Source organism: Hirundo rustica, chromosome 3, assembly GCF_015227805.2.
Source record: "Hirundo rustica isolate bHirRus1 chromosome 3, bHirRus1.pri.v3, whole genome shotgun sequence".
NCBI lineage: Eukaryota > Metazoa > Chordata > Aves > Passeriformes > Hirundinidae > Hirundo > Hirundo rustica.
In genome coordinates, this window is record NC_053452.1 from 31,374,129 (window position 1) to 31,389,548 (window position 15,420).

At 36.0% G+C, this 15,420-nt stretch overlaps 1 protein-coding gene across 1 annotated transcript in view; it reads right to left on the minus strand.

Annotated features, from left to right (window-relative positions):
• Nucleotides 1–7,544: 7,544 nt before the first annotated feature.
• The window catches only part of DNAH8 (dynein axonemal heavy chain 8), a 129,423-nt gene continuing 121,547 nt past the window's right edge, over nucleotides 7,545–15,420 (minus strand). Inside the window, 5 exon segments of the mRNA XM_040059978.1 lie at nucleotides 7,545–7,832; nucleotides 8,296–8,417; nucleotides 11,520–11,709; nucleotides 11,800–11,952; nucleotides 12,473–12,629. Of these exon segments, the coding sequence (XP_039915912.1) occupies nucleotides 7,545–7,832; nucleotides 8,296–8,417; nucleotides 11,520–11,709; nucleotides 11,800–11,952; nucleotides 12,473–12,629 (910 nt within the window).

The following is a 15,420-nucleotide window of genomic DNA, read 5'->3' on the forward strand; positions in this document are numbered from 1 at the left end:
TGAAGGGCAAGAGCCCTTTGCTGTTGTGTTTTGTATCTGTAGTGTGCTGCAGCAGTGAATGTGCTTTGCCTCACTTTTTTCTCTACAAAGCTAAGAGGAGCTGTCAGTAAAGATCCTTCCAAGCTCAATAAAAGCTTAAGTGTCTGAGCTGAGAACAAGCACCTATGAAGTAACTCAAATAAATGACTTAAAAATTTGAAATATGCACTCAGGAAAGGAAGAAGGAGAATTTCAGGGTTGAGTCATTGATTTTGAATGGAGTTTGTGGAGTTGTAACTCATATCAATACCTTCTTGACTGAAATAAAAGTTTCTCTAAGTGGAATCCTTCTGTAGGCTTCCTGGGGAAAGAAGAAGGTTGTCTCTGAGCAGGATTATGCAAATGAGAGTTACAAACATATAAGCCACAACTGTGATTGCAGCACATTGGTGTTTAGAAAGAACATTTAGTCTTGGAGCTATATATGTATTTCAGTGTCTTTAGAGATGCTAAATTAGATGAATTGCACCTTGAAACCTGAACTCTAGGTTAATTTATACTTCTTAGCAAAACTCAAAATGATCTTATTTTGAATCAGAACATGACTACTGCAAATACTTATGTGATAGATAAATGTAAAAAAGTTCTAAATGTTTTTAAAGGGCATTGGGAAGCAGGAGAGTTTCTTCTGATTGCTGACCATAATACACATTTTGCATTAAATCTTGGTAATTTTAATTTAGTGCTTTTAAGTACTAAGTGTTCTGCTACTTAAGTTACCTGCCCACATGTAGGAGGATGTGTTCGGTTCATGAAATGTCTCATGGCTGCTCTGCAAGGATGGAATGCAGGGGTTGAAATCAACCAGCTTTCCGTAATTGTAGATGCAGACTCAGAATGAATGAACGTAATCTGCTGCTCACTTGTTTTTTCCAGACATGTATGGTTGTAGGTAATGGACAACTCCATTTTTCAGCTGTCAGTTTGGCTTGTACACTTTGGGCTATACGTTTCTTGATGACAACAAAGAAATGAGTGCAAATTTTTTTTTTCCTTTTTTAACTAAAGTTTTATAAACTGCATAATGAACTGAAATAGTTGTATCTATTATTGGAGTCTAGCTGCTTTGTGGAATTTATTCTGTGTAATGATTGTATGGAGGGAATGATTTAGATAGGTATTTAATTTCAATACAATATAGTTCTCTGTCTTATAAAAAAGAAATTGATTTAAATATTTTCCTTAAAATGGTGTTGAAGAATTCATATGACTGTGTCAATTTATGAATATGATCCAGCCATTCCTATATTTAAAAGCCTTAGAATTATAGAATTAGAAATGTCAAAGCTAGTTGCAGTCTTGTAATATAATAGAAAATAACTTTTTTATTAAAGTTTTAATTTCTTACTAACTTTCCTGACTCTTATTTAAAATTTCCATATTAAAAACCTCTGTTCAAAAAGCTTTGGTTAGAATTGTGTTTTGGACTACAGAAGGCTGTTAAAACCCTGTTCAAAAAAAAACCCTGTTCAAAAAGCTTTGTTAAAAATTGTGTTTTGGACTACAGAAGGCTGCTATGATGAACTAATGACGGTAAGAAATTCTCAGTAAAGAATTCAATTTTTCTCCTCATTTTTTACAAGAAAATAGGAAGCCATGACTCACAGAACAAAGGAAGAAATGATAAGTCTTCTTATCCTTTATTAAATTAAGTAAAATTGACTGAAACATTACTCTTCCATCTCCCTCTTTTGTTGGGGTAGCTTTTTTTCCATGAGGAAATTGTATGGAAATGCCTCCATTCAATGTTTTCCCACCAAAGGATACCTCAGTACGGAAGAGGAAAGCTGCCTTGTACATCTTGTGCAATGATCTAACAGTGTTCTTTTCCAAAGAGACAGAGAGAACTTCTGTCTACTCTGCTGCTAGATGCCTCGTAGGTAGGACCTGTATCCCCTCAGTAAAATGCTTCCCAAATGCTTAGACAAGCATTTAGTTGCTTGTCTGCAGTATCTAATGGATTTTTGAGAAAAATGTCCTTTGAAGAGGGACAGGTGTCTCTTGAGAAATGTGTCTCTTGAGAAATAAAATTTTACCGTCTAGCATTTCCTATCAAAATATTCCCTGCATGAATGAGTGAAATTGGGAACCTGCTTCTTGGATTTCCCATGTGACTAAAGAGAGAGAGAAGGGTACTCTTGAGATTAAATTCTCTAGATTGTAATTATGCAGGTTTAATAGCTTTCATTTACATTTACATGGCCGTTTACGTTTCAGTGTTTTGACTTTTTTGTGCTCAGTGAGAAGGAGATCACAAACTGCTAATCACTATGTCTTTGAGGCTGTTGCTTACGACATCGTAAACATCCTCCTAAAAAGAGAGGGTGACCCTAACCATCCTTCATTTCCATTGCTCTCCAGCAGCCTGCTCACAGGTCACCTGAAGGTGCAGGGACAAAGGGCAGTTACCTGTTGGACGCAGCTCTCTAAATTAGTGTGTCTGTAATGCAGAGGATCATTCTGTCTCTGAGTGGCTGTTCACTGAAATCCTGCTTTGGTGATTAGCCAGCAGACTTTGAGAAATTAATATTTCCTAAGAAGCTAACCTCTTGAACAGCCACTCGACTGACCTGAATATCAAACATGAACATGTAAACACTTGTAGGAGGGACTACTGAGTAGTGAATATATGCAGGAAGCAGCCGACAGTTTACCTGTCATGATTGCTTGGGAAAATGAAGCATTAGGTGACTTGAAGGAGTCAGCCCGTTGATACTGTAAAACATTTGAAGTTGTAGATCCACAAGTAATGTCTAGGAGTTGGGGCAGGAGTGAGGGAAAAGGCAAGGAGTCAGAGAGGAAATTCTTTGGCTTTGGGTGTGACATTTTGTCCTGGAAATAATAAATGGTAGTGTTTTCCTAATAGGTGGAATCGCATCTCCCAGGAGCTGAATGAGAGTTAAGTGGAAAATACTGATAACTGCATGTTAATTAACATAAATGTTGGCACTGATATTAAGGATGAATTCTGGATGAGATCTCCGTGTTTATGAAAAAAGCTAAAATAATTTTGATAAAGACTGAATCTCACAGGAATAGTGTGAGTGAAGAGTATCTTGCTTCATAATAAAGGATACAAAATTATAATGCAAATTTTAAGATCAAACAGCAAGATAAGAATTAAAGTCCTAAGAAATTAACTTTTTAAGTGGCAGAATGCAATCACTAATCCTTTTTGACACATAGGGATGTGAAGAAAGTGGAAATTGGATAAGTTAGGTGTTGTATTCCTGAATATTCCTTAATTACTAGTCATCTAACTAACTAATACCTTGGTTGAGTCAATCCTTTATTAAATAGTCCATGCCGTAAGTCACAGACTGTTCTGATGTCCCCAGTGATGTTATCAGTATATAGTTATATCAAATAAATTAGAAATTGTAATGGAAATAGAGAGGCATAGAAATGAGTCAGACATGTTAGCAGTATCTTATTTCCCCTTGCTAATATCTGCCCTATAAAAATCATAAGGTATTTCTAGTTTCAAAGTCTTTTTCTGGATTTGACCTTTATTTGACCATGGACCATTGCTAAGTTAAAAAATAGTTTTCCTGAATTTCTAAGAGTGAATGTATGCATGGCTCTTGGTGCTCTGAAGGCAGTGCTGGAAAAGACATGAGGTTTTTGGCTTTTATAAAACTAGACGGACTCACCTCAGGAATGTCCTGCTTGTGTGATGCAGATACAGGTAGAAACTCTTACAAAGCTTAATGAAGTATTTGTGATGCATGGGAGTATAAATAATAGCAGTGCCTTCTGAAGAAATCTGAATGAGACTTGTCACAGCAATGCAGTTACACTCAAATATTCAAAAATCAGCAGAAACATCAATATACTTGAAACAGCTTGCACATTCCATACATTTGATTATCAGTATTTGTGTGAACAGAAGCACAGTTATATACTACTGCCAGATGTTATTCCAGACCATCAAAAATAATGTATTAGTTTAAATATTAAGAATAGATATGGTCAGTGAATGAGGTTACTGAATAAGAAAGCAGTGGGTCTTGCCATAAACTCTGAATATTCTGAACAAATTTTGATTACCCCTGACCAGAGTCTAGAGGCAGAAACAGAGTGTGTAGAGGAAGAAAGTGATTCTGTGAAATTAACAAATCTTTCAAGTTAAAATTTAGCTGAAATATTACCCTCTTGGAACAAGCCCATTCCAGTCAGTGGTTTTGTGAGATTTAGAAACCTGGCCAGAAAACAAATCCTCCCCTTCCTGCCATTTGCAAGCTCTTTTCCATAATTTTTGTTAATTCTTAGCCACTGTAACATAAAACCTCATCACACAGCCAAGCTCCAGGCTTCTTATGAATCATCACCTAAGAAGAAAAACTTCTGTGAAAAGTGAGTATTTTAAGGTATCAGCAGATCATTGACTCCTGAAAAGCAACAGGAAAGAGTAGGAGTGCCTTCCCTTGTCTCACTGGCATGGATTACCTCTGAAAATCACAGTAAATGGGCAGGAAAATTCTTCTGGGTGACACCAAAGGAGGAAAGAAAAATGTACACTGTGAAGGCACTCTCTAAGCCAATTATGGCCATGTTCTTTACATTCTCAAACACAGACCTTCATGACTTAGGTCTTCTCTCATAGAGGCTAATTAAATGCCATATTTCAAGGACTTGTCTTTTTTTGATAATCTGTTACATTTTTGTGTTTTGCTGACATGATATTCCTTCCTTTGTGAGTTTAGGCACCACAATATTGTCTCACAACTTGAACAGCAGATACCTGAACGGCAAACCAGCATTAAAAAGTTCAGAGAGTAACTTTGTTTAGTTACTTTAAAAAATTTAGGAATTTGAATGCTTATTGCAATATCCTGGAGGTGTAGATGATTCCTGGGAGCAAAAAGTCTTTAATTGAGATTGCAAATTCCTATAGATTATGACAGCTTGGAGGAATGACTTGTGGTTCAAGTAATTAATTGCACCTCTTCAGATGTTTGAAGAGCTGGCTGTAAGCAAATTAAGTGTTAGAATATATCCCACATATGACAATACTTCATAAATATTCTTGAACCATGCAGAGCCAAAAAAGAGCCATTTGAATACATAGCAGATGATTGTTTTCACAAAATATAGATTATTTCCATAAATTAACTGGAAAGCTTTATGAAAATTAACATTCATTGTATCCTGAAAGTAGTGAGCTAATGCATGATATTGAGGAAAGAGAATGGAACAAACCCCTAGACAGGCTCAGAGAAGATGGGAAATGGGGACTGGACTCTCACAAACAAGAAAGATGCTCTCAAGAACGTGATGCACTATATGATATAGATGAGATAACAATATACTATTCATCTCTGTTCTTGGTATTATACTGGACAGAGAATAAAATCATCTTCAGAATAAATTGTGTTACTCAGCACATTAATTTGTGCATTTCCTGCTATTTTGCCATACAGGCTTTCACTTGTAAATGTGTCAGTGCACATCTTCCACCTGTGGAAGCATTCAAGGCTACACACTTTTTCTCCATTTTAATTAGGCTGAAAGACTAGACCAGAAAAAAGACTTCTAGGAATGAATACATACAGTTCTTGTTCTGGTTTTTGGATATGAACTGTTTTCCCCAGTATATTGGATGTATGCAAGAATATGGGAGGGGAAAAAGCCAGAGCAACTGACCCAAACTGTCCAAAGGGATATTCCATAAACATGATGTCTTGTTCAGCACCAAAGACTTCAGGAAAGGAGTCGGATAGGGGACATTTGTTCTCATTGAATCTGTCTTACCAAGTAACCGTTATGTGTGCTAAGGCTCTCCCCAGAAAGCAGTTAAACATCTGCCTGCCAGTGGGAAGCAGTAAATAAATTCCTTAATTCTATTCTCTCGTACATGAAGCTTTGCTTCATTTATTAAACTGTCTTAATCTTGGACTCCTCATTTTCAGTTTCTGATCTTGCAATTCTTTGCCCCATTCTGCTTGGGCAGGGCATGGTGAGGCCAGCAGGGTGGGTACTTATCTTCTCATCAACCTACCACATGTTCTGTCATCAATATTGTGATTACTTGGAGACAAATCTTCTGCAATTGCAAATTCAGATTTTTTTTTTTTTTTTTTCCTTTTTGCAGATGTCGTTCTCTGGTACGAAATACCACAGATTATTCTAAAATGCATAAAAACTTCTAAAAATACATTAAAACTGTTAAAGTTATCCAACACCAGTGGGTTTCTTGTATTTGAATCTAAGTAATTCTATAGAGGAGAGAGAAGAAATGTTTTGCTTAATTGCATTTGGAGATCTCACTTTTTGTTACTCAGCTCATATTATTGGGTTTGTGTGATGTTACTTCCTGTACGCCACAGACTTTCTGCAAGAGATTATTTCGGGAGGGTGACCTCCAACAGAAAGCCATAGGACTCTAACTCACAGAAAGGTCTCTTTTATCATCCCAACAGATGCCCAGGACTTTGTCAAGTAGTAGCTGCACTTTGCCACAGCAGATGCAATTGAACACCCTTGAATGGCAAGAGGAAAAACATCATCCAGTCATGGGGTATCAAAAAAAGTGAGTGAAAGAGTGAAAAACTCTGCTGCCAAATAAAAGTATCTGAAGGAATAAACTTTTTGGAGACTATTGAAAAGGTAGTGTACACTGAACATCTTGTTTAGTATTACATGGATAGAATTTCTTTTATACTAATTATGTCTGGAAAACTCATGGTTTGGATATTCCTGGGTATCATCACAGAATAATGTTGTGAGAGTAATTTCAAGGATTGCAACCTACATTTTAGACCTAAAAGGAAATGCAGAAAAAACAACTATACTTGTAAATAATCTGGTTCTTTAATTAAAAAAAAAAAAAAATCATATTTAGTAGTTGGAAGCATTCTACTTCTGTTCCCACACAGCTAAACTGGACAGAGAACATACTGGTCTCTGTCAGATATTCCAGACACAAACATTCCTGGTGTAGTTCTGCTTAATCTAGATAGTTTAACAAGAACAAGTGAGTTCTGAGGAAGCCCAAGCAAAAAATATGGATCAAATATATTTTTCTATCATATAGTTTCCTGCAGACTCACAGGAAATAAGGTGTGCATCATGCAGAATCAAGGAATTTAAATTTGTATCTGGGGGTTTTAAATTTTGTTGTCATCATTCGTCCCTGACACACAAGCTAAAAGTTGTACATGTGAAAGAACGTAAAAAAGCAAAGGTGTGGGTTTTTTTAAGGTTTAATAACTTTTTATTTGATATTATTAAAGCAAATCTACATTTAAAGTAATATAATGCATACTTCAAAGACTACATACAATGAACATTTTTGGAAAGATTTACTTTAAAACTGTCAACAGTCAAGGCAAACTGAATTTACTGAAATTTACTGAGAAAAAAAAAAATCAGTAAGCCAAGACTGACATGCAATTTCTAGTATAATGACAATTAGCCACCAAATAGAGAGCAGTAGAAGAATTACACATTTAATCTGTTATATGTGCCACATATTTCTCTTCTACCATAATAGGAAAAACAGCTTACTTGATGTCACAGAGAAGAGCCACTCCTCTCAGAATCCAGTGGTCTGGAGACTTTGCTGTTTTTAAAAATACCTCCGTAATAAAGTTCAAATCTGTCCTCTTGGGCTTCTTGTAAAGAGGACAAACATAGAGCTTGGAATCTCTAGGTCTGGTTGAATCAGTAGCAAACATATGGAGCACAGGCAGCTGGACAAAGAGAATCTTTGGTGTAGACTCAACAAGTATGCTCCTTCGTTTGTCCCAGCCTGCACCTTCCAAGTAGAGCCCATAGATATATACTCCTTCCTGTATGAGGAGTAAGCAGATACATCATAACATATAAAGCATGATAATTGTCTAAAACCATTAAAATAAATATATGTTTTATAGCAAAAAATATCTGACCTTGAATCTCTTCCAACTATTTTATTTTAAACCGTAATATAATAATTTTTCAGAAGATAATGCTACTGAAATGGAGGGCAACAAAAGTTGTTTAATAAAGTTTATATACTACAAAGTTTCATGCAAACTTTACTATAAGTCCCAAGAATCAGCAGGGGTTACAATGAAACAGTTATTTTAATTAAATGTTTTTCTAAATTAATTAAAATCTTCATACCTAGTATTTGGCTTGAATGCTAAGCAAAAACATTAAGGTGAAGACAGAAGTAATTTTTTCCTCTATCAATCCAAAATAACTTGGTGATGCATAATATAAATTAAATACCAAAATAAATGCTGAAACATCGTTGCATGTCATACATACAGAAGGGGGTGATGTGATTTCTTCTCTGGTTTGCTTTAGCACGTCATTATGTATTGTAACTTTATCTAAAGCCCAGTCTTTATGTGCTCGAGTTGCTTCTTGTTTCATTGCTGTCAGGAATCCTTGAGAAATTAAGCCAGAAATTCAGTATTTATCTCACATGATAAAATCTTACTCAGTTACATTAGCATGGTTCTGCATTGAACTTGTAGACAGATAATCAGAGTTGTATTGAAAATTAGCATCCTGACTAATGATAGCAAACTTTGCTTTGGACCAAAATAGGAACAAGCAACAAAAGTGGTATAGTGTGCATTACACTGAGAAAAGTATTTTTAAATGGCATGTACTTCTTTTCTTCTATTACATTATTCTTTTAAGAAATATTTGGTCAGGACTCTGACTTACAAATTGTCATAAGGCAATCAACTACAGGATCCATGATAAAGGTGTCTTTCGAGAAAGAATTTCAAGGCAAACAAGTTATCCCTTGTGTGAGCTGATGTTTCTGTAAAGGCAACTTAGCTAAAAGCTGGGAGTGTTTTAAATGAAAGAAGTAGAATGGATTCAATTGATGGAAAACAGAAAATATGTGTCTGAATACGGTAATAAAAGAACTACGTGAGTGTGGGGTATCTAGTCAATGCAGTGCCTATGAAGAATGAAAAATACATGTTTTGTTAGGGGAAAAAAGGGTGTCAGACAGAAATGGAGAGGATGACATAACTGAGCAGCAAGTTGGGTGATTTTGGGGTATTGTTTTGAACAGTCTTTACAGAAGTTTGAAATAAGAAAGGTTTGAGATGCAAAGGGCTGAATAGTTAAAGCACAGACGACTGAGCAGCAAAGATGTTTGAATGTGTTATAAAGGAAAAAGCTACAAAACCAGAAACACTAGTACCAAACACCTGGTTGTTTCTGTGTGTGCCAGTAGATAACAATGAAGTCATCATAAACTCAGTGTCTGCTGTTTTAAGCTATGAGATGAAGAACTGTTTGGAGTTGAGAGTCATAGAGATCGAGATGAAGAAAGAGACGTTTACACAGAGAACTGCATACTTAATAGTTAATTTCCTGGTGAGCATTATTACAAATACAGTGTGATGTTACAAATATACTCACCTCACCCCTACCCACAGCACACATTTTGCACTTAGTAAACCTCTCTCTAGCTGCAGAACTACTTTGGGTTGATTTTTTTTTTTTTTTTTTTTTTTTTTAACACAGATGTTGAAACAATAATAAAGTTTAAGGCGATCTGTATCTCAGGTTTGCTGCCTGTTAGGCCAGATGTTTTCATTTGTCATAAGAACATGGTCCATTATTTTTTACACCACTGTGAGTGCTACTTTTGAATCACCAGAGATCAGTGTGCTTATCAGCTGTGCCACTTAGGATACAAATGGAGTGATGTTTTGACTGGCATCCTAGTACCATCTTTTAATACTAAATTAGATGTACCCCAGGTGCCTCAGCTGTTTCTGAAAGTGACTCTAAAATAGACTGTGGTACTAATACTTCTTACAGTTTTGGCAATAGGAAGGCCAGTAAGAGCAGAAGGATCACAAAGCAAAGGTAACTCATATAACATTCAAAAATTTCAGAGGTTAATTCTAATTAAAACAAAAACAACCAAAAAAATTCTCCTCATAGCTGTCACACAAAAGTTTCTTATAAGAATTTTGTGTGGGTTGTTAGTTGTGTAGGCTGAAAGACATTCTCCTAGGAACACACACCTCATAAGGTAGTGGGGTTTTTTAGTCATGGAGGTGGTTCAAATTTGTTTTTCCTCCTCTTTCCTCTAAGTGGTAAAAATATCAAGCTACAACAGATAATGATAGATAATGTCTAATTGTACTTCACAGCGTATCTGATGAATTTGAAGAAACTGTTCATTAAATAACCTGTGAAATGGATACATCATAAAACTACATTTTGATGATTCTCTGTGAAAGACAAAGAAATGCTATAAATTCTGGTATAATTGCACATTCATAGGATCACAGAACAGCCCACGTTGGAAGAGACATGGGCAGTTCACCTGGTCCAACCTTTCATGGGAAAGGGAATACTAGGTGAGATTATCTAGCACTGTCCAATTACATCTTGGAAACCTCCAGAAATGGGGGCTCTACCACGTCTCTGATGAGGTTGTTCCAGTGAGTGATTGCTCTTGATGCACTGTAAAAAGTAATTTTCTTGCTACTGTAACATCTTGCTCTAGATTAAAGCTTACAGCTGGGAATTAGTTAAACAGTTTCAAACCAGAGAAAAATAGTATTTTCTTTTAAAGCTCTATCATTATCATTAAGTATACTTTCTTTAGAAGTGGTATAATATCATGCTAAAATATGTCAGTGAGATAAATTATTTTTTTTATTAACCATATATTTTCCTTCTTGTAATATAAAAACTGGGGTTTTGGGGTCAGACTAAAGGATCAGAGAACCACAGAATCGCATAGAATGGTTTCTATGAAAGGGGCCTTAAAAGTCAGCAAGTTCCAACTTCTCTGCTAAGGGCAGGGTCACACACCAGAAAAAAAGAAAAGAAAAGAAAAAAAAAAAAAGAAAAAGAAAAAAAAAATGTAGAATATAGAATTCCACTAGACCAAGTCCAATCCAATCTGGCCTTAGACACTGCTAGGAATGGGGCACCCACACTTCTTTCGGCAATCTGTTCCAATGCCTTAACCCCTTACAGTAAAGAATTCTTCATATCATAATGTCAGTTCTAAACATACCTGTTTTCAGTTTAAATCTGCCCTCCCTTGTCCTATCACTAAATGCAGCTGTGAAAAGTCCCTTTCCAGCTCTCTTCTAGACCCCTCCAGGTACTGGAAGATGCTATAAAGGTCACCCCCAGAGTCCTTTCCCCCAGGCTGAATGGTCCCAACTCCCTCTTTCTGCCATCATAAAAGAGGTGCTCCAGCCCTCTGATCACTTGCTACAGCAGGTTCTCATCCTTTCTACGAGGGCCCCAGAGCTGGATGCAGCACTCCAGGTGGGCTCTCACCAGAGCTGAGCAGAGCAGAGGGGCAGAGCCACCTCCCTTGCCAAGCTGGCCACGCTCCATTTGATGCAGCCCAGGCTGAGGCTGGCTCTCTGGGCTGTGAGTGCACACTGAACCCATTTTTCATCTTGGCTTCTGTGACACACTCCGGCAGTATAACCATTAAATGACTATTCAATACATTACTACTCAAGTCTTTTCAGTAACCTTACCTTGTGGATTAAAGAATCCAGTTATCCAAAACACTTTTGGTCTTCCCTGAAATATCCAAGCAGATAATTGAGCATTTCTCTCCAAAAGTTCAGTAAACCAGAAGCCAAGCGTGGAAGACTCCCAAGATACTCTTCTCCATACTTGAGGGATTCGAGCATCATACATGTTATCAAGTGCATCTCTTAAATTCTGAAAGAATTAAATAGCATTCAAAGTAAACAAATCATTTTAATAGTTTAAAGCACAGTCCTCCATATGTAGTAAAAGCACTTTACTTGCCTCACTCATAACAATAGTTCCTTCTATGGCTAGTTTCAGATCATTCAGACTGGTGCGGACAACTGTGATCACCTTCTGCATGCGGTCAATTTCTTGACGAAGAAAAATATTCATAGAGTTAAGTGCTCCCATTTTAACTAACCTGGCCTTTACCTAAATTATAAAAGCACAGAAGAAATTTAGTTAAGTTTAAATTGTTGAAATTCCTTTGTAGTATGCAACATCTTAACTTTCTGTGTGTTCATAAAAGTAAAGATTAGATTTGTATATTATTCAGTTAACATTAATCCCCTTAAAACTGCTACAGTTTTTACTTTTTGTCTGATACTAGCCAATTACTCTTGATTTTTCTAGAACAGTACTTCACCTAGAAGGCCCAGGAGACTACTATCACAAAACGTCGAGACTGATTTTTTTTCCGTTTTCACAAGTAGCTTTGGAAGTCCAAGCGTAGTCTCCCTAGCATATCTCCATGGCCAATTGTTAGAGGTCTTAATTTAGATTAAAAAAATCTTCACATCAATTCATGCTGGTAGCAATTAGGATGTTGGTTCCTTACTTCAATCTGCTACTACTTATATGATCTTTTATACAATTCAGTGTTTCTTTTTTGGAATGTGTAGTGTGAAAACCCAACAGAGAGAACAGTAAAACAAGACTAAGATTAGCTTGCCTCATGAGGTACATAATCTGGAGGAAGTTTCTCTAGCATGTCTTCGGCTGAACGATAAACAACTGATTCTCGAGTTTCTCCAGATCCTCCTCCACTCTCTTTAGGCTGAATGTTGGTAATGGTATCTAGAACATCAGCTGATGTGTTTTTCTGGTATCTGAGAGGATGAGAAATATAAGTTATATAGAACTTTTCAATAGTTAATGATAACTTTGTAGAACACACGAAAAACAGTGTGCCATCAAGTCAAATCAAAACTTGCACAAAACATTTTCCTTTGCATCCTGCACCAACCACAATACACTGATCATGAAAGTTTGGTTTATCACAGTTTTAAAGAATATGAACGCCTCTCTTTCCTGTTATACACTTGCTGTATGTCTAATCCAGGGATAAGAAGGAGGTCTTCAGGCTGAGATTGTGAGGTGGCAGGAAAACCTATCATACTAGAGGTTGTGAGGAAAGGGAAGGAAATGGCATATTCCTGATTAAGATTTAAAGAGGTATTTGTTGAGAAGAAGCAACAGAAGTTTTGTGGCAAGGAAGAATATTTGCCTCATTTAATTACTTCTTAAAAGTGTAATGCAGAAGCAGGAAAGGGTGGAGGTACAACTCTTCAAGCTGCCCATTTAATAATTAGTAAATTCATTCAACTTTGAGATGTTTCAGGATTAATGGCAAGGGCTGCTAGATTTACAGCACTGCAGGTAAAAAGCTTCTATTCCATAGTGAAGCATGGGCAGGGCTAATGTAAATTAATATTCTGAGTCAATACAATAATGTCAATTAAATCTGTGTGGCATTGGATAATGAAAGATAGCAGACCACACCAGTCCTTCAACGGAAGAATTATAGGAGAACTTTTGTTACAGTGCTATCCAGTGGCATAGGGCTATGAGAGGAAATAAGAAAGAAACCCTGAAGTAATGAAGTGTTGACAATGCCTACTTTTACCTTCTGGAATCAGCTACACAAGGAATATACATCGATGAGTGATGTAGAGCATAAATTCATACTGATTCAAAGCATAGATTTGCATGTCAGCTTTACTTTTCAACTTCCCTATGACACCCATCTCCTTCTATAACTTTGTCATACATAATTATAAAACACATGAAACCAAGGATAGAACGTGTGAACTCCTAAAGCCCTAAAGTTGCTTTGGATACAGAATCACAATACTCGAGAAGCTAGATACGACAGTATTTCAGGGGAAAAAAAAAAAAAAAAAAAAAAAAGTGAATGCAATTATAAAGACTATAAATCAGAAAAATAGAAGAAATACGACTGGGAGTTTGCTTCTCAGAGGATATACTTTCTGCTTCTAAAAGTGGGAATGGTGGGGGTTTTCAAAAATTTTCATAACCCTTGACTTTAGACTCAAAAGTCTCAAGCTTTTTTTCAATTTATGGCCCAATTAAAATAATGAAAGATTTATTCAAGACCATTTATTCAAGACCAAAAGATAAAACTTCTCTTAGACTCATAGCTTCACTGGTAATTTGGATGACATACTGGTGGTTGTAACCTTTACTTTCTCTCTTGCTGATTTAACAAGTAATGATTAGAGAGGTGTGAACCTTCCTCTTCAAACTGCAAGCACCATTCTTCCAATTCTGCTGTCAGACTATTTTATGTAGAAGGTGTAAGTTCCCTGATTATTACATCAATTAAATTATAATAAATCACAGAATTTAAAAAGTGGTCTCTCTAAATCTATAAATAAATAGAAACAATTTAAAAAAGAAGGCAGTATGCAAACTTAGGGGAAAAGGAGAGAACAGCTTTTGAAAAATAGCATCAAAGGAACAGAATCAAAGATTAGTGATAATCCTTTCTTCAATGACACAAGTTAGGAACCTTCTAAAGAGGAGAAATTAGGTGAATCCTATATAAATAACAATTACTGTTTGAACAATACTTTTTTATAAATAAAAATAAAAAAGGCAAAAAGATGTATCTCGATCTTCACATAATTAAAAATAATTTTCTAGTGTGGGAGTAAGGTTAAAATACCAGTAAGAAATTTCATCTACATACCACTGGGACATATCCAACATAAAAACCACTGTGCAAAAATTTTTTTCTGGGCTTTGGAAAAACTCGTTTTCCTTTAGATTACAAATAAAATGCAGTATAGATGCAAACAATAAAGTTAAAAAGATGGCAGAAGTCTGTAGAGGAAGTACCATATTCCTGAGAAGAGAATCAGTGGCATGTGATGGGTTGACCCTCATCAAATGTAGATATTTATGTGTAGATGTATTCCTAACAGCTTCTTGTCTAGATTGCCCAATTCAGCTCATGTATTTTAGATGTCTTCTTTGTGATGAGAGAAATTGCACTTTACAAAGATCTATTTTTCTCTATCACTCTTAAGGAAGTCAAGAGTAACCATAAAGGAAGCTATGGCAACATTAAATGAATCTCATTTACAGTGTCAGTGTTGCCTAAAAGTATGTAAGATAAAGCACTCAATACTTACTTATATATTGTTTTTTCCCCAAAGCAGTATTATAAAGTGAATTGTGTCATAAGAAGAAAAAAGAAAATTAATTTTCTATGGATTTTGATTTACTCCAAAAAGCATTATTAAGAGCATTTTCTCAAGAGTTTAGATGCAACATACTATCATTATTTGATAGCTGGAATCTGTGCCAACAGGGATTTTCTGTACTGGAAGTGAAAACAAAGAAAAAATGCATGTGACAGAAACATTGTCTCAGCTTTGTGTAGAAAAGAGCAATATCTGTTGCAGCACGGTGTTCAAACCCTTACATTCAACAGCTTGCCATAGCTTAACAAAAATTCAGCTACATCTAAGGCTTCAGTAGAGAAACAGTTGGGAAGGGGTTTTGGCAGAAGATTGTCAGAATATTCCTTTCCTGCTCAGATACCTGTTAAGTATGTGTCCTTTGCAAAGCCTATGATTCATACAGCAAGTTAAA